We start from the raw sequence: 23,582 nt of genomic DNA, 5'->3' as shown, positions 1-23,582 counted from the left end.
CGCTGAGTTATATGACGTTTTCTCCCAGCGAAAGCTTACGCGATACCGCAAATCGCTATATTTCATACTAACACAGAAAAAAAATCTGTCAACAATAACAAAATACACATGCATTTTTAGCGAAATGCTCTATTTGCATGAAAACAATCCACTCCCACACGAGCTCCCACAGCTAACGGATGACCGCCGTCAAATATCAGGATTGCCAACTGTTGTCAAATCTCTTTGTCACCGAATCTGGCGCTGGGTCTTCGGCGCGGAAACCCAAAGGTGGGAATAAAATTTTGGGGGTTGCGCGCAATAGTAACGCAGCGAATCAATTTTGTACTAAAAAAAGTTTTCATTGGGCTTATGGCAACTTCTTGAACACCCCTGAATATTCTCTTTATTTTCCACTTTAGAAACTGTCACGCGCAAGTTCAGAGCCCGCCCAGCCCGCCTCTCCAACACTCCAACCACCCCCTTCAAAGCACAAACAAAAACAAATTGGCACTAAATGGCTGCTTGAATTCAAAGCGGAATTTTCCGAATTTTTCACTTTTTGTGCATAAAAACTTGCTCTTTTTGAACATCACACAGACGAGATGACTTCCGCGTTGTATTTGGAACATTATCTTGATGGTAAGTAATGGGGCAAACGGCGAAAATGGCGAATATTGTGGTTGGCTTGAATCGGCTTGTATTTTTCGACAGGGCTCGAACATCTGCCGAACGAGCTGAAGCGTAATTTTACGCTGATGCGAGATTTGGACTCCCGTGCCCAGGTTTTGATGAAATCCATCGACGAGAAAGCCAACGAGTTTATGAAGCAGCTGGCCAACTCGAAGGAAAACTTTCCGGACGATGTAAAAAAGGAAAAACTGCGAGCCATTCAGGAACTGTTCAACAAGGCCAAGGAATTCGGCGACGACAAGGTACAGCTGGCCATTCAGACGTACGAGCTGGTAGATAAGCACATCCGTCGGTTGGATTCGGATTTGGCCCGTTTCGAGGGGGAAATCCAAGACAAGACATTGAACGCTCGGGAGAAGTCCGAGGAAACGGTCACGAAGAAGGGCGGCCGGAAGAAGGTCAAGGACGCCAAGAGCTCGGCCAAGAAGAAGCGTGCCCATTCGTCGGAGGACGAGGGACGCGCAACCGGGGGTAGTGGCGCTGGTGCTAGTGGCAGTGCCGCGGGTAATACCAGCACGAACGGTAAAGGCAAGAACACCAAGAAGCAGAAGGTAAATCAAGAAGAAAAGGGCCGCAAGGGTAATAAGGTAGGATCATCGTTTCATCTTTCATTTCGGCATATTTTTTTTCAATTTTATTAACTGTTCAGTATTATGTAGTTGGTTGCTGATGTTTTTTTGGAAATTTTATCTAGCAAACAGATGTAAGAGCTTTTTTTTAAAAAAATCTTGGGTTTGAATATTTCGGAACAATTGCAATAAGAGAACATCCAGCAAATTTTTGGCAAACCTAGGAATGATAATTGCAAAAACTCCCAGTATTTATTTGTTGGAAAACTCTGTTGCTACAAAAGGAGCATGTAAATATCGGATGGGTGGAGGAGTTTAATATCTTCCAAAAAAGATAGTTTAATGGTAATATTGAATTTTGTGTAAGTATTGGTAGAAGTTAAAATTAATCATATATTCATTTTGTCATGACCGTTTCAGGGCTGGTAGCGATTCATATTCTTATCCTCTTTATTCTACATCTTAATGATGAAACGTCTCATTTACAAATGTACATGAGCGTTTCACTTCCTTCTCGAGAGCCGAATAAGGCAAACGGGCTACGGGTTTGGTTCCTGTTTTAGCTCGCTTTATCGCAGCTTTGGCGTTCCTTCTCTGGTGGCGATGAAGGTCTTCTTGATGGCGCTCCATTGGTCTTCTACGTTTCCACCTTCCGGAATACCCACAGTACGGTTCTTCAGCTCCTCAATAGGACAGAACGGCGAAGTACTAGATTTGTAGTAATGAGCTGAATTTTAGTATGGTTAGAAGGTTAATTCTCCGTTTCTACAATGACATTGTGCAAAAAGCGTGTGTATTATGATTCCTTGCCTAATTTGATGCTGCTTGAGCAAAACTTTGGGCAACAGTGTTGTTGTTTCCTCCATTTCTTGCAACTTAATCAACATAGTTTTCCAAAGTTTTGCTCAAGCAGCATCAGATTAGGCAAGGAATCATAATACCCACGCTTTTTGTACCATTTCTTTGCAGAAGCGGAGAATTCACCTTCTCACCATACAAAAATCAGCTCATTACTACAAATCTAGTACTTCGTGCCCTATGACCTTTTCACCGCAGCAGTCGGTGTTTGTTGAACCGGCGCACGATTTTCTCCTGTCGATGAATGCTAGCCATGCGCAGCCGGATCTCGCCGATTATGAGAGGACGGTTGAACGCAATGTCGATTCTACGCTTATTCCGCACATCAAGAAGGCTTCGCTCCATTTTCGGTTGCGCATTCCCTGACTATCACGGGAAGCCCTGGACATTTTCATGGGCGTAGCCAGAGGGGTGCAGGGGGGGCCGTTGACCCCCCCCCCCCCCCTGGCCACCAGATTTTTTTTATTTGAGTCTATTCAAATATTACCAATCATGGAGAGTTCCAGAAAAAAAACTCAAAAAATAAACTATTCTAAGGTTTTTATCCACACTTTCCAAACCTTTTTTACTCGAAAACCATAGGAAATTTCGCCAAGTACTTCTTCAAGAGAACCACTTCAATCTTCAAATAACAAGCTTGGTTGAATGGCAAAATTTTGTGATGTTTATTCATAGAATACAAAAACAGCATGCTAAATTTTCCAGATATGCCGGAACCAGTTCTGGTAGGAAAAAGAAGGACATTGTAGAACCCTTGGTAGAACCATATGCTGCTATGCTATGTACTCTATATATAGGGTGCAGTTATGTGCTACTGATACACGAATTTCACTTGTATTCAACTCAAACAAACATCATGCTAAGAGCAAAAAACCTGGGGTTTCCTTACGAACTCTTTCAAAAACACCTTCAAAAATTCCTTTAGGCATTTATTCAAAAACTTTTCCAGGGATTGTTTCAGAACATTCTCAAAGGACTTCTCCAGAAGTTTCTTTTTCGTGAATTCTGTCATGAGTATCTTGCAGGGTTCCGATAGTGATTGTTTTAGGGTTTGTTCCAAGAAATGCTTCAAAAATTCCTCCCACGATTCCTTCAGAAATTTTTTACAGATACTTCTGCAAGAATGCATCGACGAATTCCTCCAGGATATTTTTTATAGTTTCCTTCAGTGATTCCATCATGGATTGCTCCAGAGAATTTTTCAAGAATTCATCTATGCATGGGTTCCACCAGTCATTCCTCCGGGAATTTCTCCTGGGATAACTTTAAAGGTTCCTCCAGTGATTGTTCCAGTGCTTTTTTCGAGGATTCCTCCAGGAATTTCTCCAGGGATTCCCAAAGGAATGTCAACGGAAATTATTTTAATTATTTCTGCAAGTATTCTTTCAGAGATTTCTTCAGCGATTTCTCCATATATTCCTTTAAGAATTCCACTAGATAATGATCCAATAATTCAATCTGGAAAATTTCAGTTGCAATATCTTCCACAAACCCTGTCAGGAAATTTTACCAGAGATTAGCTAAAAAATAATCCAGGAGTTCCTTGAAACATTGTATTAAACATTATTTTGGGAGTCCATCCAAAGATTCCAACAATATTTCGTCCAAAAAATATTGCACACCTCCATATTTTTATTTCCTACAGAAAATCTTCCAGGAATTTGTTAAGTAATCTTTCCTGGGATTTCCTAAGGAATTCCTCATGGGACTGCTTCCGAGATTCAGGAACTCTTGCAGGAACTGCTTCCCTCAGGACTGCTACAGGGGTTCCTCAAGGAGTTCCTCCGCAAACTCTTCTTTGAATTCCTTCAGGATTTCTCTAAGGATTCCACCTGCAATTTCTTCAGGAATTCTTTCTGGGATTCCTCTAGGAATTTCTCAAGGTATTCTTCCACGATTTTTTTAGAGATTACCCTGGGAATTGCTGTAGGGATTCCCCTAAAAAGTCATCCAGGATTTCATTCAGAAATGCCTCTAGAGATTCCTCCAGGAGTTCTTCTAGATATTTCTCCAGGAGTATTTTCAGAGACTCCTTCGTTAATCCCTACAGGCATTCCTCTAGGATATCCTCCAGCGATTCCTCCAAGAATTTCTGAAGGGCTTAACTCGGGAATTGCTTCTGTGATTCTTTCTGGAACAACTTATTTTAAAATTCCTCTAGAGATTTTCCCAGGAACTTTTCTTAAGATTTCTTCAGGAATTCCTCCTTGTATTCTTTAAGGATTTCCTCCAGGAGTTAATTCAGTACTTCCTCTAGGAACTTGCTTCCGGAGTTTCTTCAGAAGAAATAAATCCACGTTTTTTTTTTAAGAATTCCTTTAGGAGTTTCCCAGGGATTCCTCTGGGAATTCCTGCAGGGATGTCTAGAAATTCCACCAGAAATTCCTCTAGAGATTTCTCCAGGAGTTCCTTTGGAGACTCCTTCATGGATTCCTACAGGCATTTCTCTAGGATATCCTCCATGGACCCATCCAAGAATTCCTACATTTTTTTCAGCAGTTCCTCCAAGAAATCCTCCAAGGTTTCCTGAATGCATTCCTTCATGAATTCCTCCAGAAATTGTTTCTGGGATTGTTCCTAGAATTCCACCTGGAATTCCTACAGAAATTGATCCAGGAATTCTTTAAGGGATTTCTAAAAGGATTTTTCCAGAGACTCGTACGAAAAACCTCTAAAGATTTCTCCAGGAATTACTTCAGAGAATCATCCAAGAATTCTATCAGGAATTCTCCTGGGCTTTCTTTTGAAAAATTTTCCAGGCCTTCTTCCATGGATTCCTCCTTGGATTCTTGCAGAGATTTCTCAACGATTTTTTTCAGCGATTCCTCCAAGGATTCCATCAGATATTGTTCCAGTAATTGCTTCAGCGACTCCTGGGATTGCTTCAGGAATTATTTTTGGGATTCCTCCAGAAATTCATGCAGGCATTCCTCCAGGAATTAATCAAAGAATTCCCTAATAAATTATGTCAGCAGTTCATCCAGGATTTTTTCTAGGTATCCTTCAGAAATTCTTCCAGGAATACCTTATGGAATTTTTCCAGGAATTCCTCCAAGAATTCTTCCAGATCTTCCTCCAGAAAATGCTGCAAGGATTCCTCCAGAAATTCCGCTAAAAATTCCTCCAGGAACTTCTTTAGGGATTTTTCTGGGGATTTCTCCACAAATTTCTCCAATGATTCTTCCAGGAATTTCCCAGAAGATTTTTTTTAGAAATTTCTCTCAGGGTTTCTCTAAAGATTCCCCCAGACATTTATTCAGTAATTTTTGTAAGAATTCCTCTAGGAATTCCTTCAAGGATTCCTCCATCAATTCCCATAGGCATTCTCCCAAGATTTCATTCAGGAATTTCTCCAGGGGAAATTCTCGAGGAATTACCCCAAGAATTTCTTCAGGAATTTCTCCAGGAATTTCTCTAGGAATTTATCCAGGAATTGCTACTGGACATTCTTCAGAAATATGACAGCAAATCCAGGATTTTCTTCAGTAAATTTTCTGGGGATTTTTCTCAGAAAATTTTCCAGGAAATTCTACAAGAATATCCTGCGGATTTTTTAAGGATTTTTCCTGGCATTTCTCCAGGAATTTCTCCTGAGATTTCTTCATTATTTGCTTCCGGTATTCATCCAGGGATTTCTTCACGAACTTTTTCAGGGATTCCTCCAGGAAATCCTTCGAACATTCCTCCAGGAAATCCTCTAGGGATTTCTTCAGAAAATATTTCAAGAAATTCTCCAGGAATACCTTCAGGATTTGTTTTCAGGGATCTAGGATTCAATAATTCCTAGAGATTAAACCAGGAATTACCTCATGGATTCCTCCAGCAATTTCCACATGAATTCCGCCAGAATTTTAGGAATTAGAATAGAAATATTTCTCCTGGACATCCTTCAGAAATTATGTCAGCAATTCCTCTAGGGATTGCTCCAAGTATTTCTCCAGGAATTTCTCCTGAGATAGCTCCAGGAATAGCTTCAGGGATTCCTCCAGAAATTTCTAGAAGGATTTTTCCAAGGATTTCTCTAAGAAATCCTTCGAAGATTCCTCCAGGATATCCCCCTGAAGTTCTTCCAAGAATTCTTCCAGAAAATCCTCCAGGAATACTTTCAGGATTTTTTTCAGGGATTTCTCCAGATATTCCTCCAGAAATTTCTCTAGAGATTTCTCCAGGGATTTTTCCACAAATTTCTTCAAGGATTCCCCCAGGGATTCTTTCAGAAATTCCTACGGGGATTTCTCAAGGGATTTATTTTTTCAGAAATAGAAAAATAATAGAAAAAGCAATCTCCCAGAATTCCTCTGGAGATTTCTTAAAAAAAATAATCCAGTAATTCTTTCAAGATTTCCTCTAGAGATTCCTCAAGCAATTCCCACAGGAATACCTCTAGGAATTCCTCCAGGCATTCCTTCAGGATTTCATCCAGGAATTTCTCCAGGAACTTCTCCAGGAATTCCTCCAGGAAATACCCCAGGAATTTCTTCAGGATTTCCTCCAGGAATTGCTTCTGGACATCCTTCAGAAATTATATCAGCAATTCCTTTAGGAATTTCTCCAGGAAATCCTCTAGGGATTTCTTAGGAGATTCTTCTAGGAAATGCTCCAGGAATACTTTCAGGATTTTTTCAGGGATTCCTCCAGGGTTTTTTTCAGAAATTCCTCCAGGGATTCCCCTACGTATATCTCCAGGGATATTCCCAGATATTCCTCCAGGGATTCCTCCAGAAATTCCTTCAAGGGTTCTTCCAGAAAATCCTCCTGGAATTTCTCAAGTGATTTTTCATAAATTTCTTCAGCAATTCCTCCCACAATTCCTCTGGAGATTTCTTCAGGAATTCTTCCAGGGATTGCTCCAAGAAATTGCTCCAAGAATTCCGGCTGGGTCTTATCCAAGTATTCCTCCAGGAATTACACCCGGAGTTTGTTCAGAATTTCGCCGAGAATTCCTCCAGGGATTCTACAGGGCTTCCTCCAAGCATTCCTTTAGGAATTGCAACCGGGACTCATCCAGGTTTTTCTTCAAGGATTTATCCAGGAAGTTTTCCAGGGATTTCTCCGGGAATTCCTCAAGTGATTTCTTCAAAAATTCCTCTCAAGTTCTCTTCAAAAATTCATTCAGGAGTTCCTTCAAAAATTTCAGAAATCCTTCAAACATCTTTTCAGAACTTTTTCAGGATTACGTAATGTTTTTTTTTATTATATCTGTGGTAGTTTAGCACATCAATAAGTAGGCCGAGCTTTTGGAATTATTATTATTAGTCAAGACGTCAACTGGATAAGTACCACATTGGCGACGAACGAACCCCGTTTGCTATTTGAACCTTAAAAAAAAAACGATTATCGGAGTGATTGGCAAGACATCTCAGCGGTTTTGGGGATCCAGATAATGAAAAACAATCAAGATCCGTTGTCCGTTGAAGGACGTGCAAGTGCTGCAAGTGAAGCTGACCATCAAGAAGGAAATCTTCTGCTGTGCCGAAAATATGGAACATCCTGCGAGAAAAAAAAATCAAGCCAAACAAGTTGTTGCCTAGGCAACCACAACTTCGGTTCCCTGAATCGAAAACAAAATAACAAGTTCCTTTGTAAGGGACTGCCTCAGGAACGGATTAAATCCGTTGTGTTGGGCGAAAAAACAATGAAGTTCACCTCAAAGGTGGACTGCCTCAGGAATGGTTTAAATCCATTGAGTTAGGCGACAACATTACCAAGTTCAAGTTCCTTTGCAAGGAACTGCCTCAGGAACGGAGTCCATCCGTTGAGTTAGGCGAAACAATTTTCAAGTTCACCTTAAAGGTAAACTGCCTTAGGAGCGGATTCAATCCGTTGAGCCAGGCGAAAAATATTGAAGTTCAACTCAAAAGTGAACTGCCTCAGGAACGGATTCAACCCGTTGAGTTAGGCGACATCATTACCAAGTTCAGCCCTAGAGGTGAACTGCCTCAGGAACGGCTTCTGTCCGTTGAGTTAGGCGACAAAATTACAAAGTTTGCCTCTAAGGTAGACTGCCTCAGGAACGGAGATTTCCGTTGGGTAAGGCGAATCTCGAGACGAGATAGATCTGCTACGTTTTGCTTTTCAAGCATATGTTCATTCCTAAATTCGAACGGTTGTAGCGTTGTAGTCTACGCACCCATCTCTCGATGCTACTGAGAGAAAGTGACATCGGCCTCAAGATTGCGGCTAACGGACGATAGTCGGTTTCGAATTCAAAGTCTCACCCATGTAAGTTTGAAGTTTTCAACGCTCCAAACTATCGAATATCCGTGCGATTCTATTAGTGACTGCGTTGCTGTCTTGGAAGGATATTTCTAAAAAAACCTGAGAAAAAGGAAATACATCAAAAGTTAAGGCTTCACGTTTCTAATTAACGCCAAACTTATAATGCTGTTGTTAAAGAAAAGGAGATGTGGTAGTTTAGCACATCAATAAGTAGGCCGAGCATTTGGAATTATTCACCCTCATTCTTGTTTTCGATCGAATCCACTTTCGAACGAAAATCGTTCGCATTCCCGTTTACGCCAGCAAAATCAAATGGCCTACTGATTCGAACGAACCAAAAACGTTCGAAAGTGGATACGTCCGTAAACAAGAATGAGGGTGATTATTATTAGTCAAGACGTCAACTGGATAAGTACCACAATATCAATAATTTGTGGAGGAATTCCTGCAGCGAATAATATTGGAAGATAATTAAAAAGGGATGCATAAAGGAACCAGGAAATTCTAGGTTAGTCTTCAAAAAAGCTTGTAATTTTCAAAAGATTTCAGCTATCATTTCTTATGAATATTTTGTAGACTTTGACAATATAAGAATAAGAGCAAAATAATGCACGAGTGAATAAAAATCCTTAATCTTCCATAAATTGGTCACCGCTACCAGCATCACGTTGATTTGTCTACATCAGGCGAGCTTTTTTAACGTATTGAACAACAGCGTGAGAGCTGAAGGATTAAATACTGCTCTAAGAATATAATGTTAATATACTCAATTTCATCGTGCTGCGTTTAGTTATAAAAGCTAGTAGGTACAAATTTGCTAAGGGTGCTTGCGCTCCCCCCCCCCCTGACCGAAAAGCTGGCTACGCCATTGGACACTTTAAGCCCTGGTCGATAGGAAAAGAGCGATCCCCCAATCACCATGTATTATCAATCCAGCTGGAACCCGGTATTTTCGACTAGCGAAGTTGGATTTTTCTCCAAATCCATGCGTCGGACCTAACTTCGGAAGTAGTGCGCTGTATAGCGGACCTGGTATTCTATACAGCGCACCACTTCCGAAGTTAGGGTCCGACGCACGGGTTTGGAGAAAAATCCAACTTCGCTAGCCGAAAACTCCGATTTTCAACTGGATTGATAATAATTGTTGTCACAATCATTGTGGCACAATGCTCTCCAAACAGCTATGCATTTTCGCTCATTTCTCCGAGACCATGAGCGTTGGAGTCGCCCATGAGCATCTTGATATCACCTCCTGGAATCATATCTACGACAGCAATCAGTTGGCTTTAAAGTTCTCTTTGTCTCGCATTTCGGCCGTATTGGTTGGTACATTGGTTTCGAACTCGTGTTCTGAATCTGCTTAAAATCATCCTCTCATTAATAGCTTCTCATTCTCACTTCATGAGCGCAGCATGGACGTGAGCGAGCAGGAACCCAACTTCATGGTGACGAGGAGCGTGTTCGCCTCGTATAAGTTATTAGTTAAGGGACTACGGAGAGGTTTTTAAAAAAAGATAACCGAGCTAAATGAAAGTTAACACAAGACTGAATTTATTTCCTAGTCTTAAGAATAAGCTAACCTAAAGCCTATGGTCCCTAACCAGGCGCACGGCTGTGTCACGTTGTGCTGACACTCCAATCCGTCGTCGTCGATCGAAGGGTCTTGATAACTGCTCTCCCCCTAATGAAGATTCGTCCCGAATCTTGGTATGTTTGAGATTGTAACCTGTAAGTATGGAAGAAGGAACGTCTTCGGTGTTACGTGGAGGATTTACCTTTACTGAGTAACCAGGTTTCCTTTTCAGGATCATGATTATCACTCCGACAATCAAGGCGGCGAACATGGATAGAAATCCTGTCGTTATGTGTTGTAGTACAGAATGATCCTCTCGAAGTTTGTTGATGTGGTTTCGGTTTTCGATTCGAAGAAGGTCGACTTGGTGTAGATCAGGTTTGCTGATTAAAGTTGTAGCTTGAAAATCTACTCCAATCGTTGATATTACTCGGATCTCATGATAATCTGTTGTCCTTCGATCATCGTATTCAACTCCGTCTATGGAAATGGAACAATTTGGATATTGTATAAGCAGGGTACCAGTTACCTTTCGAGTTTGTATGCCACAGCTCGAATTCAGGAGAATGGGTCCAACAGCATTTCTCAAGACCAACGTGTGTTCGTCTATTGGTCTAACATCTGTATCGTCTTGTTGTTCTACGTAAGGGCAGGATGCGTTGATGCCTCGCAAGGCGTTGTCGATGCAGCCGTCGCCTGTTATATCTGTAAGCTCCTGTTTATTGCATATTCTATATTTTTCAACAATAGCACACTGATTGCTAACTCCTAAAGTCAAAGATTTACTAAAAATGGCTAGATGAAAAGGGGTTGAAATGACTTTTCGTTTTGATGGTAATGTTACAAATTTAATGTATTGAAAGTAACCTGACATGAAAATAGGGATCTTAATGACAATTATTATTTTTGATTCTTCGTGATGAGTTTCAATATTAAGAAATTCGTAGATTTGATCAAAATTACTGACAGAAATGTTTTGTTTTTCTAATTTATCGAATATAAATTGTGTTTCATTTACGTTAAGTATTGCTTTGGACAAAACTCCTATTCTTGACAATTGAACAACTTCGAAAATATCCCGGAATTGATTATTAAGCAATTCTATGTTGAACAACAAATCATGGACTATTATTTTCAGGTAGTTATCGTTCTGAGTGTTTCTGTTGTCTGTAAGTTTTGAAATTTTCCTCAGAACTTCTATTTGATGGTCATTTATGTGTTTTATCAAGTTATTAATTTTTGATTCGAATTGATGATTGATTCGTATTTGTTGGTCGTTGTTTTGTATTAATAGGTTTGTTTTCAAATGGTTGTTTTTAATAGTCTGCCGAATCAGTTGTAAGTCATTGTCATCTAAATTTCCAGTCACTGATTTGATAAACGTTCCCAGAGGATTTAGTAATCCTCTTTTGTGTCTGTGTAATGGTTTTAATCTGTTGAAATTGTCAGTCAGTTGAGTCATTCTGATGTCCAGCATTTCGTGATAGGGATTCGTTAAGTTCCGACGTTCAAATTGGTGTAGCGTATATTGAAGATTGCGAAAACTGCTTTCAAACTTTTCCAAGTCCACAATGTGAAGATGGAAATGTTGCGAGGTAATGACTTTGGCTTCTCTTTCTCTAAATGCGATCAATCCTTCGTGTCGTGATAAATCCGTGATGGTGACTTCAGCTTTTGCGTAGCAAAACAATCTGGAAATATAAACGACTTTAGAAAGATTCATTTACGATAACTTATCCTGAAATGAAAAAGGGAAAACAAATATGTGCTGCGTTATCTCCTCCGCCGTCGGATTTTCGTTTTGTGGATTTTCCTGCCTTTTTCATCCTCGAATGTTTTGGTGTTGTCCTTGGCGACTTTGTAAGGATGATACCTATCCTTGGTTTTGCTCTTCACTCCTTGTCGGGCGATGTATACTGATCCATCCATCTCTATCGAAGGGTCCGTTTCCTTATTTTTGTTGTGAAATTTCAAGTCCTGATTCTGTTTCCTTTTTAATGCCAAAATGGCTTCATCATAAATTTCATGGCTTTTCTTAGTAATCTCTTCGATATCATGGGGTCTGGAATCTCCCTCTTTGATACCATAGAAGATTTCTTTAGGTTTCATTTTTGTAGAGGAGTGTATTGTATCATTGTACAAAGCAAGTGAAATTCTAAATAATTCTTTATGGCTAAGCTGTGCATGCTTTTCTTTGCTGCATCGGAATATTTCTGCGATGGTTGAATGGAAACGTTCAACCATCCCATTCACTTCACTTTTATTAGAAGGTGTGAAATAGATGTCACAACCAAGATCTTGCAGCATACCCCTAACTTCAATCGATCTCATAGAAGGTTCGTTGTCACTTACTATGAGTTTCGGAAGTCCATAAACTGCAAATAATTTTGTCAATCCTGAACGAATATCCGGAATTGCTCTAGACTTTATAGGAATAAGAATACCGAATTTTGATAATTTGTCTACAGCAGATAAAAATATGTTCGGGCTACATATGAAAATATCGAGATGTACAATATCTAATGGTTTATTTGGAATCGGGGTGTGAGCCAGATTTAGTTTGTAAGGATGGCGTTCGTATTTCGCCGTGTTACAAACTCTACATAATACGACATATTTCCTTACTTTGAATTTCAATAATGGAAAGAAATATTTCTGGGTTATAACTTTGATATTTTCTTCTATTCCTCTATGAGCTCGAGAGTGAACATTTTCTATAACATCATTCTGTTCTTCCGGTGTTTTTAAATCAATTAGTAGTTTCTGTGAAATAACTATTTTGAATGTTTTCACACGTGAGAAATAATTTTTGTATACTATCTGTACAGAGTTAATAAGTGACTCTGGACAAAAAATACAATTAATTCTTTTAGGATCCATAAATTCCTTAAAAATTCTTAGCAAGTTTGGAACCCCAAAATTTATTTTGGTAAATGTGTGTCGCAATATTTTTGGAAATATTTGTTCTCCCGTTATTTCATTTTCATTAGGGCCGATATTTAGAATTATTTGATTAGAGAACATATTCACCGGTTTTTCTGTACAAGGAATGAACTCTGAATCATCGGTATCGGCTGAGTGTTGGGTGTTATTGTCCGAAGATGAGTCTTCCTGTTCTTCATTGACGTTCAATTCATTTGGAATCCTTGAAAGTCCGTCAGCAACAACATTTTGTTTTCCTGCTCGATACCTGATGTCATAAGAGTAATCTAGCAGAGCAATCATCCATCTAGCAATTTTACCTGAGGGGTCCTTCAGATTTACAGCACAAGTTAGAGGTTTGTGGTCTGTATATAGAATAAATTTATTTCCAAAGAGATATGGGCGAAAATATTTGGTAGCCCAATAAATTGCCAATAACTCTTTTTCAATAGTTGAGTAGTTTTCTTCACTTTTGTTAAGAGTCCGGGACGCAAAAGCAATTGGTTTATCTCTCCCGATCGGTCCTTGCGACAATACGGCGCCAATTGCGTACTTGGAGGCATCCGTGGTCAATATGAAAGTATTTTCGAAGTCAGGATGTATTAATATAGCGCTACCGCTGAGAATTTGTTTGCATTTATTAAATGCTTTCAGAAACTCTGGCGTGTGTTCCACTTTTTCATCTTTCCGGAGACATTGTGTCAGAGGCTTGGTTATGCGACTGAAATCCTTAATAAATTTTCTGTAGTAACCTAGAGATCCTAAAAATGATTTAATATCTTTAACAGTTTTAGGGATTGGCCAATTCCGGATGGCTTCAATTTTCTCTGGGTTGGGCATCACTCCTTCCTCATTTACTATATGACCAAGGAAAGAAACTTCTTTCTTCAAGAATTCGCTTTTATCAAGCTGTACTTTCAGATTAGCTTTCTTTAGAGCCTCGAAAACTTTATTAAGGTTAGTGCAATGTTCTTGGAGACTATAGCTAAACACTATAATATCATCCATGTAAACCAGGCAGATTACTCCAGCTAGTCCGACAAGTACAGCATTCATCATCCTCTGAAATGTCGCTGGGGCATTCTTCAACCCGAACGGCATTCTTAAATATTCATAATGTCCGTTTTCGGTTGAGAAAGCTGTCTTTTGTATATCCTTCTCGTCCATCAAAATTTGATGAAACCCTGAAGCTAGGTCCAAAGTAGTGAAATATCTACTTCGCCCTAATTTGTCGAGTATATCGGTGATATTCGGAATCGGAAATTTATCGTCTATAGTTTTAGCATTCAGCTTTCTATAGTCAACGACAATTCTCCATTTTTGAACTCCTGCTGCGTCAATTTTCTTCGGAACAACCCAAATCGGTGAGTTCCAAGGTGATGTTGATGGTCTAATTATGTTTTCATCTAACATCTTTTGAATTTGGTTACAGACTTCTTTTCTATGACAGTGCGGATATCTGTAACTTCTTTGATATACAGGTAATTCATCATGTGTCGCAATTTGGTGTTTTACGACATTTGTTGAGGTTAGTGCTTCATCATCAAGATGAAAAACTTCTTGATTATCAAGAACAACTGAAATAATTTTCTTTTTCTCTTCTGGATTTAAGTGGCCTAGTCGAAGTTGATTAAGTAGTTTCTTTGAACGGTTTTCCCTGTAAGTTTCTTCCAAATTATTTAGCTCATTCTCAATAGGGCGGCATTGAAAATTGTTGAGTTCAACTTCTAACGGAAAATCTAATGATAATGTTTGTTCTACTGCCGAAGTATTTTTCACAGCAACAACTGCTTTGTGATTTTCAGCATGATAGAGCCCGTTACAAATATACAAATTTGGGGAGATCTCTAAATCGTCCTCTAGTAAAAAATCGCCAAAATTTTCTGAGACGGGTATCTCAATATTGTTAATTGATTCATTCAAGACGTTTTTCGAAAATGGTTCCGGATACTTTCTGTGCATTTGTAGCTTGGTTCCAAGTATTGTAATCGAATTGTCGATTGTGTCTATTTTTGCTTCAAGTTGTTGTAACGTTTCATAACCGATCAATCCATGGAAGTATTTGTGGAAATCGAAAACATGAAACTCGAACGAGTTGTTGGTTAGATCTGGGAACGGATTAAATTTTACGTATCTGTCAATAATGTGTTTGCCAGAAATGTTTGATACAGCAGTCGGATTTGCAAGTTTCAATGAATGTTTTACTAATCGTGGGCATAAGTAATTTTTATTCGCCCCTGTATCTATTAATAATTTTAATTCAAAATTTTGTCTTGTCGGGATTTTAATAAATGGAATGAAATTTTTATTTATCTGTGAACGTTCAGATCCGTTGCCAGCTGAAAATTTAGATAATCCATTGGTTCTTGATCGTTTACTGGCTCCTCTCGATTTCTATCCTCGGCGGTTTCTGATTGATAACTGTAGCCTGGGTCTGATTGTTGTTCATCAAAGTAAGGCGCTTCCTGGTAATTTTCAGGATATTGATAAGAGCTTGTTGAAGGGTCTTCGTAGTATGAATTTGGGTCATAGGAGTGGTTGTATTCCTGTTCTATATTTCTTAATTCAGTGATTTTAGCTGTACGCGGCGGTACGGCTGGAGAAAATTGGTTTCGGCTCCTTTGAGAAAAAGGCTTTCTCTGGAAGCTATTATTTGGAGAAAATTGTGGCCTATTTACATAGTTCACGTATTTTGAACGAATAGATTTGTCTGCTGTGTCCGGAGCGGGCAATGCCTTTGGTGGAAATGGAGGCCGAGGAACTACGTTGTTGGAAGACGCAGCTTGAGGTACAAATCTTGGTGGTTGTTGATAGTTAGGCATTTGATTATATGGATGTGCCATTTGAAAAAATGGTCGGCGAGGAGGTAATTGGAAATCAATCGGCTTTAAATTACGTGCGGGTATGTTTGGTTTCCCTAAGCCAGACCTGCTCTGAAAGTTTCGTTCTGAAACAGCGGCATCAAAAGCTTGTTTAATGCTGCTGGGCTGCCGGGCCCGAACGTTTCCCCCAATTGGTTCTTTGAGACCAGCGAGGAAGACTTGCAGCGCATTTTCTTTATGAGTGGAATTTCTGTCCTTTCTAACATTCTCTTCCACCGTCGAAATATTTGTGTTATTAATAAGAAGTGATAACGAATGTTGGACTTCTTCAAAGAATCTTTCAATCGTGCTTGTTTGTTGCAACTGGAATAGCTCACGAGTTAGCGTGGTTGCATCACGTTTATCATTGTAGTGAGCAATTAAATTTTGTTTTATTTCCTCCCAATCTAGAGAGGTGCCGTACGTTTCTAAAACCTGATCGGCATCGTTAATTATTTTCGCTCTAATTGCTTGGAGCCAAATTTTCTCGAAGGGGCTATTTTTTAAAGGTTCTAAGAACGGTATCAAATTTTCTACAGATCTGATAAAATTGTGAAGTTTGACGGGGTTACCGTCGAAGGGTTGAAGTGCATTTACTGCCTGCGGGGTTTGTAGAGATTTCATAATTTTTTCTGCTCTTTCAAACATTCTATTAGTTTCTTCGATTTCTGGGGATTGATGGGGATTAGATCGTGAAGGAAAAACTGGAGGAAAAGGTTGTGGTGGTGGTGGAGGAATTTGGTTTTCATTTCCGTTCGAATTATTCATGGTTAGGTTGTTGTTTGATTCTTTGTTCCTTAGATTGTACGGGCAGAAGCGATTCATAAGAAAAAATACAAGTCCTAAGATTGAAGAAAGATTTGAGAAATGTTATACACTTGTGCTAAATAAGAGGTTTGTAAATGTAAATGAAATCTTTTAAATGTATTTTTGTTGTTCTTGTAATATTCTTTATGATAATTGCTTTGGTCAACTGCTGGCTACGTAGATTTTGGGTATTTTAAACAGGTACTTTCCGCTTGACTGCACTTGCCGCAGATATGCACTCTGCTGTGCTGTCAATGTACACACCTTTAACCCGGTGGATTGGTTTTTAAACACCGCAAAAGTGGGTGGACGGTTTTATGAATTATGCAGATTTCCGCTGTATTAATTGCTGTAATCACAGATATGCACTCTGGAAAGCAATTAGTTTACACACCTTTGACCCGGTGGATTGGTTATTTAAACAGTAGTCAGCAGGACAACTTATTCACTATTTTAAAACATTAGATAAATGTTTGAAATATTTTGTTTTATGTGTGAAAAAATTGGTGAGATGGTTTGGTTACTTACAGAATTAATACCGATAGCGTTTCCATTCGGTCGGTTTCTTCCTAACGTCCTTCGATATGCGAGCGGTGATTAATGAGCGGCGGTGTCCGAGCGGTGTTTCGTTGGTTGCCGTGGCTGATTCAATTGCACATACGTTAATCACTTTCCCTGTGGGTTTTCTGCTGTTGCACTAAGTTGTTCTAGGCACTTGGCTGTTTTTGTTTTTGGTATTCAGTGTAACTCACAATTCATAGTTTCACAGTTTTCTTTGATTTTTGGTTGTTCTAGGCACTTGGCTGTTTTTGTTTTTGGTATTCAGTGTAATTCACAATTCATAGTTTCACAGTTTTCTCTGATTTTCCGACATGTGTCTTTACTTTCCCCCTTTTTCAAAACTTTGTTCCACCAAAGTTTATTCACATTGATTTTCCTGTTGTTTGAATTACACACACTGTTCGCGGGGTGTTTTCCTACACTTTTATTTGCTATTACATTGGTAGCAATTTTCACTTTTTGATGCTTTTCTTCGCTATCAGTCCTAATCTTTGCACAATTTTTTCACTTGGATTTTTCAAACACTTTTGAGCAAGTCGTTTCCGTAAGACTGTGCCAGTTATTAGTTAAGGGACTACGGAGAGGTTTTTAAAAAAAGATAACCGAGCTAAATGAAAGTTAACACAAGACTGAATTTATTTCCTAGTCTTAAGAATAAGCTAACCTAAAGCCTATGGTCCCTAACCAGGCGCACGGCTGTGTCACGTTGTGCTGACACTCCAATCCGTCGTCGTCGATCGAAGGGTCTCGATCGGTTAAACTGCTGATGATGTAGGCCGTTGGTTCATTGGCATCGCTTCTGGTGTTGTGATATTTTGGATGGGCCAACGGAAATGATGATGCGGCGCTCTGGTGGTGAATCGGACGATTGTTGGTACCATCGTCCGGACCATGGACTTGGTAAATGCCGATGTAGCGATATCAGCATAATCAAAATGTAAAACGTGGTTGAGGTTTCGGGGCAACGTTCTTGTCATCGGGTATAATTGGAGATACGTTTGATAACTTACATACTTACTCGTAGAACAGCTGAGAAGCAGTTTTTGATCTATTTGAGACGTTACGCCGAAAAGAAAAGAGGAGAAATAGTAAATCGCTGCCAGTCTTGTCATTGCCTAAGCTACAATCGAACCATTCACATTAAAAGTATAGTAATTTTTAGTTGCTCACTCACTTGCATGTATCATTTAGATTATTGGATCATTCGCGATTTTCTTGATTTATTTTTGCCTAATTTGTCTCCCTGTTTACAGAAAAACGCCGAACTGGATGACAGCGCCCAGGATGGCGGCCATGGAACACCACATCCAAGCGATGTCCTGGACATGCCGGTCGATCCGAATGAACCCACCTATTGCCTGTGTCATCAGGTTTCGTACGGTGAAATGATTGGCTGCGATAATCCCGATGTACGTAGCGAAATGATCGGAATCATTCCAACAATCACCTTTTTCACGATGTTCCTTTGATTTTACAGTGTCCCATCGAGTGGTTCCACTTCGCTTGCGTCGGGCTCACCACCAAACCGAAAGGTAAGTGGTTCTGTCCAAAATGTTCACAGGACCGGAAGAAGAAATAGATGGTGGCGTCCAGTGGCCAGCCCAGGATGGACGAAGCGCATCCGCTTCGGGGACGAGATCGTAACGTCGACCACTGAGTATTGCTAAGAGACGTGTAAGATTTTGCGATGGAAATCTACATTTTATTTTAGATGCGTGTGACTGTTTCGGATATGAATGTACGAGAGTAATTACTATTGATGATGTATTCGAATCTTGATAAACTTTTCTCCAATTACGCCTTTGCGTTAAACTTTCATTCAGAGAACAATCCTTGCAAAACTAGTGCGTGTTTCATACTAAAATAATGGTGAGCTTGAGTTAAAAAGCGCGTTCAAATTCAAATAGTCCGCTGCTCGACTTACTTACTAGCGTGGGACACAAAAAGACATTTTACTCCTGTACACTTTTTGAGTTCCATTTTAGCCCCATAGCAACTGTGCAATGTTTCAGCTCGATCGGAGAAACTATATTTTAGCGCCAGCCGTTTTAAGTTTTCATACGATTTACTATGGGGAAAATCACTTTTTCAAAGAAAAATCGCCCCAGGTTGCCCCTTAACCCCTAAAAATATATCAATGAATGATTTCTGTTGGGAATTTTACGAGGAACAAACCCTCCGAAGAGCGCAAAGCGATCTAAGCCACGTGGAAAAAGTTATTGACTGAAAACCGAATGGCATGCAAACGCTGTTTAACACGTAAGGAATAACAATAAATAATAAAATCTCGTCATTTTATCGATCGGGTAAGGCTTAATAACTTTTTCCACGAACGTCGCAACGCTTTGTGGTCTTCGGAGGTCTGATTCCTCGTGAAGATTTCTACATAGATCATTCAACGGCTTAGTTTTAGGGATCAATGGGTGACCTCAAGCGATTTTTCTTTGAAGAAGTAAATTTTCCCCATAGTAAATCGTATGAAAAATTAAGAATGGCTGGCGCTAAAATATAGTTTCTTCGATCGATCTGAAATTTTGCACAGTTGATATGGGACCAAAATAGAACTCAAAAAGTATACAGGAGTTGCAGTTTTTCCATTTTTTATATTTTCTGATATAAACCGTGTACCAGGCTATTACTTACCTTACCGATCAGGCTAAGGCCGGGGTGGCCTCTGCTGTACATAGTGGCCGTCTCCATTCCTCTCGGTCCATGGCTGTTTGTCTCCAGTTTCGCACTCTGCGTAGGGTCCGCAGATCGTTCACCACTTGGTCGACCCACCTAGCTCGCTGCGCACCATATCTTCTTGTTCCAGTCGGATGACTCGAGAACCATTTTAGTCGGCTTGCTATCCGACATCCTGATGACGTGACCCGTTCACCGTAGCCTCCCGATTTTCGCGGTGTGGACGATGGTTGGTTCTCTGAGCAGCTGATGCAGCTCGTGGTTCATTCGCCTTCTTCAAGTCCCGTCTTTTTCTGCACTCCGTCGTAGATGTTACGCAACACCTTCCGTTCGAAAACTCCAAGGGCGCGTTGAGTGCAGAGTAGAGTTCATGTTTCGTACCCATAGAAGACTACCAGTCTATTCAGCGTTTTGTAGATATTTAACTTCGTGTTACGGTGAACTTTATTCGATCGTAGAGTTCTGCGGAGTACAAAGTAAGCACGATTTCCTGCCACAATGCGCCTCTGAATTTCTCTGCTGGTGTCATTGTCGGCGGTCACCCGTGAACCCAAGTATGTACACGAATTCTTCAACCGCCTCGATTTCATCACTGTCGCTATAAATTCGGGGTGGCGGGTACGGTGATTCCTCCCTGGAGCCCTTTGTCATCATGTATCCATAATCCGATTCGCCTGGCTTCACACCTTAGTCGGATGCACGTTTCCGCCATCATCTCAAATTTACGAGCAATAATATCAATATCATCAGCGAAACCAAGCAGCTGAACGGACTTCATGAAAATCATTTCACTCGTTTTTATCCCCGCTCTCTTAATAACATCCTCTCTAAAGCAATGTTGAACAGCAAGCACGAAAGACCATCACCTTGCCGTAACCCTCTGCGAGATTCGAAGGGACTCGAGAGTGTCCCTGATACTCGAACTACGCACATCACTCGATCCATCGTCGCCTTGATCAATCGTATCAGTTTATCCGGGAATCCGTATTCGTGCATAATCTGCCATAGCTGTTCTCGATCGATTGTATCATACGCCGATTTGAAATCGATGAAAAAATGATGCGTGGGCACGTTGTATTCGCGGCATTTCTGCAACACCTGGCGGATGGCGAACATCTGGTCCGTTGTAGCGTGTTCACCTATGAATCCAGCCAGATATTGCCCCACGATCTCTCTTGCAATCGGTGATAGACGGCAGCATAAAATTGCAGAGAGTATGTAGTGTGATCGCGCGGTAGTTCCCGCAATCCAACTTGTCGGCCTCTTTATAGATGGGACACACGATACCTTCCATCCATTCCTCCGGTAATACTTCCTCCTTCCAAATCTTGGTAATGACCCAGTGTAGTGCTCTCACCAGTGCGGCTCCACCGTATTTGAGAAGCTCGCGTGGTAGTTGATCTGCTCCAGCGGCATTGTTGTTTTTCAACCGGCCAACTTCCTCCTCAATCTCTTGGAGGTCAGAGGACGGAAGTCTTTCATCCTATGCACAGTCCCTAACCATCTTCAAGTGTAGCTGCGCCAAGCTGCTCGTCCGTTGGTAGGGCCACTGCTAGCTGCTGCGCGTAGTCTTGAACAACTTCTACGTTACGCAGCTGCTCGATGTTGAGCCGCGGCGTTTGACATCGACGCGTGGTACTAACCGTCGAAAGTTTTGAGCGCATGCATACAGCTACTATGTAGTGATCCGAATCTATTACGCACTGCGGTATGTGCGGTCATTGGTTATATCCGAGAAGAATTTATCGTCGATTAGAACGTGGTCGATTTGGTGTTCTGTTTGATGGTCGGGTGATCTTCAGGTGGCTTTGTGGATATCTTTGCGGGGGAAGAAGGTGCTTCGGACTACCATACCACGGGAGGCTGCAAAGTTTACGCATCGCTGGCCGTTATCATTCGATACGGCGTGCAGGCTGTTTCGCCCGATTATTACCGGTCTGTACATTTCCTCCCTTCCTACCTGTGCGTTCATGTCGCCGACAACGATTTTCACGTCACGCGGCGAGCAACCATCGTATGTTTGCTCTAACTGCGCGTAGAACGCTTCTTTCTCGTCATCGGGTCTCCCTTCGTGTGGGCAGTGGACGTTGATGATGCTGTAGTTGAAGAAACGGCCCTTAACTCTCAACATGCACATCCTTGCGTTGATCGGCTGCCACCCGATCACACGTTGTCGCATCTTGCCCAACACTATAAATCCTGTTGCCAGTTCATTGGTGGAGCTACATAAACCATTCTTCTAGATACAGGGGGTGGCCAAAATGTTTGGGATAGGCAACTTTTTTTCTCCAACAAAAAAATTCAACATGCTATAACTTGTCATAGAGTGCATCAAAAAATTTCAAATTTTGACTGTTTGTCAACCTATTATATATGCATCATTGGTACAAATTTGGGCTCGATTGAATAGTTTTTCATGAAGTTAGAACCGTACGGGTAAAACACTAATTTTTAAACAACTCATTTTTGAGTTGTCAAATCTCGGAAACCAGTGAACCGAATTGAATGAATTTTTTAACGTTTATCAACAATATATTGATACTTAATACAACGTTATAAAATGTAATATTTTTTCACGGCGAATTAAGTTATACCGGGTTGAAATTTTTACCCATATAGAGGAAAATTAGTCAAATTTACAATACCACACAAAAATGACTAATTGTGTTCTTTCTTTAAGCTAAATAGGCTCTAATATATCTGATTAAAGATAACTTGAGAACAGAAGTGGAAAATCTTTGGACATCAACACTAAAATTTATTGACATTGACGTAAAAAAATTACATTTTTTCGAGAAAAATCCAAAAAGGGTCTATCTATGATAACTTTTTTCAACGTTCAAAAAGTAGCTATGTTTTAATAGTTTGTGAAGCATTTGTATATTGTTAGTGTACGTTCAAAATTTCATTCAATTCGGTTCACTGGTTTCCGAGATATAACAGCTCAAAAATGTGTTGTCTAAAAAATAGTGTTTTACACGAACGGTTCTAACTTTGCGAAAGATTAATCAATCGAGCCCAAATTTGTACCAATGATGCACATATAATAGGTTGACAAACAGTCAAAATTTGAGATTTTTTGATGCTCTCAATGACAAGTTATAGCATGTTGAACTTTTTTGTGAGAGAAAAAAAGTTGCCTATCCCAAACATTTTGGCCATCCCCTGTATGTTTGCATAAACCATTCTTCTAGAAGCTAAGCCATCAAACCCACGGAACATACTTCGATTTCCCAATGAAAATTGGCAGCTTCCGGTTTTTCGTGCTTGCAATTAAGGTTTTCTGGTGATTTTACTACCAGCCAAGTGTTTCCAAGGAGATTGAGACACACATGGAGGCGCATGGTTGTTGATTTCTACGCTATCTATGTAAGGGGTCATTCAAATATGACGACCATCGTTTAGCAGGGAGGGGCGTCACACTCTTTGTATTGAGTATACGATAAAAGCGGGACAGAGGGGTGAAAGAGAGTCGAAAATGCCCGAAAACTGATGGACGTAATTTTTGAATATTTGATGAAAAGGGATCTTACCCCATGGCAGGTGGCCTTTTTGCACCACTTCCGTTTTACGAACCACTTTTTAAAATCCCTAAAAATCGGTGGAAATGCATTAGTTTAGTGAATATTTTTGCTGAAGTATCAAGCAAATATTGTCTAGTCGCAGTTACAACTTTGAAAGCCTAACAAATGAGACTATTTGTCATTGAAAACGATGAAAGAACAGACAGACGAAAACGATGAAAGAACAGAACAGACGCTGCACAGTGGGAAAAATCGACCCAAAAAACGGATCTTTTAACGCCGGCGGTTTCGGTACATGAAGTAGACCATTTCGGACGTAAAAAAATACGAG

The 23,582-nt window shown here is 40.2% G+C and overlaps 1 protein-coding gene and 1 long non-coding RNA gene across 3 annotated transcripts in view; one reads left to right on the top strand and one right to left on the bottom strand.

The window, feature by feature from the left end:
• Positions 1-18,221, bottom strand: part of LOC134287899 (uncharacterized) — a 327,459-nt gene extending 309,238 nt beyond the window's left edge. The window contains exon 1 of the long non-coding RNA XR_009997629.1: positions 18,053-18,221. This is a non-coding gene — a long non-coding RNA (uncharacterized LOC134287899). The remainder of the gene's footprint in view (positions 1-18,052) is intronic.
• LOC115264941 (inhibitor of growth protein 4-like) lies at positions 459-18,839 on the top strand. Of its 2 annotated transcripts, none has more exons than XM_029869106.2 (4): positions 459-621; positions 694-1,259; positions 18,296-18,451; positions 18,520-18,839. In XM_029869106.2, exons 1-4 carry the CDS (start codon positions 585-587, stop codon positions 18,619-18,621), a joined length of 861 nt encoding a protein of 286 aa, XP_029724966.1. In that variant the 5' UTR covers positions 459-584; the 3' UTR covers positions 18,622-18,839. The 2 variants fall into 2 exon arrangements, with proteins under 2 accessions (XP_029724966.1, XP_029724967.1); XM_029869107.2 differs by having other exon boundaries at positions 461-621; positions 694-1,223.
• Positions 18,840-23,582: the final 4,743 nt, after the last annotated feature.

This window comes from Aedes albopictus, chromosome 2, assembly GCF_035046485.1.
Source record: "Aedes albopictus strain Foshan chromosome 2, AalbF5, whole genome shotgun sequence".
NCBI classification, from domain to species: domain Eukaryota; kingdom Metazoa; phylum Arthropoda; class Insecta; order Diptera; family Culicidae; genus Aedes; species Aedes albopictus.
This window is presented reverse-complemented; position numbering and strand designations above follow the sequence as displayed.

Excerpts from the sequence above, each read along its gene's own strand:
- LOC115264941 (XM_029869106.2), top strand. The coding sequence starts at position 585 with ATGACTTCCGCGTTGTATTTGGAACATTATCTTGATG. Across the intron at positions 622-693 it reads TTTGGAACATTATCTTGATG|GGCTCGAACATCTGCCGAAC; the intron begins GTAAGTAATGGG and ends ATTTTTCGACAG. Across the intron at positions 1,260-18,295 it reads AGGGCCGCAAGGGTAATAAG|AAAAACGCCGAACTGGATGA; the intron begins GTAGGATCATCG and ends CCCTGTTTACAG.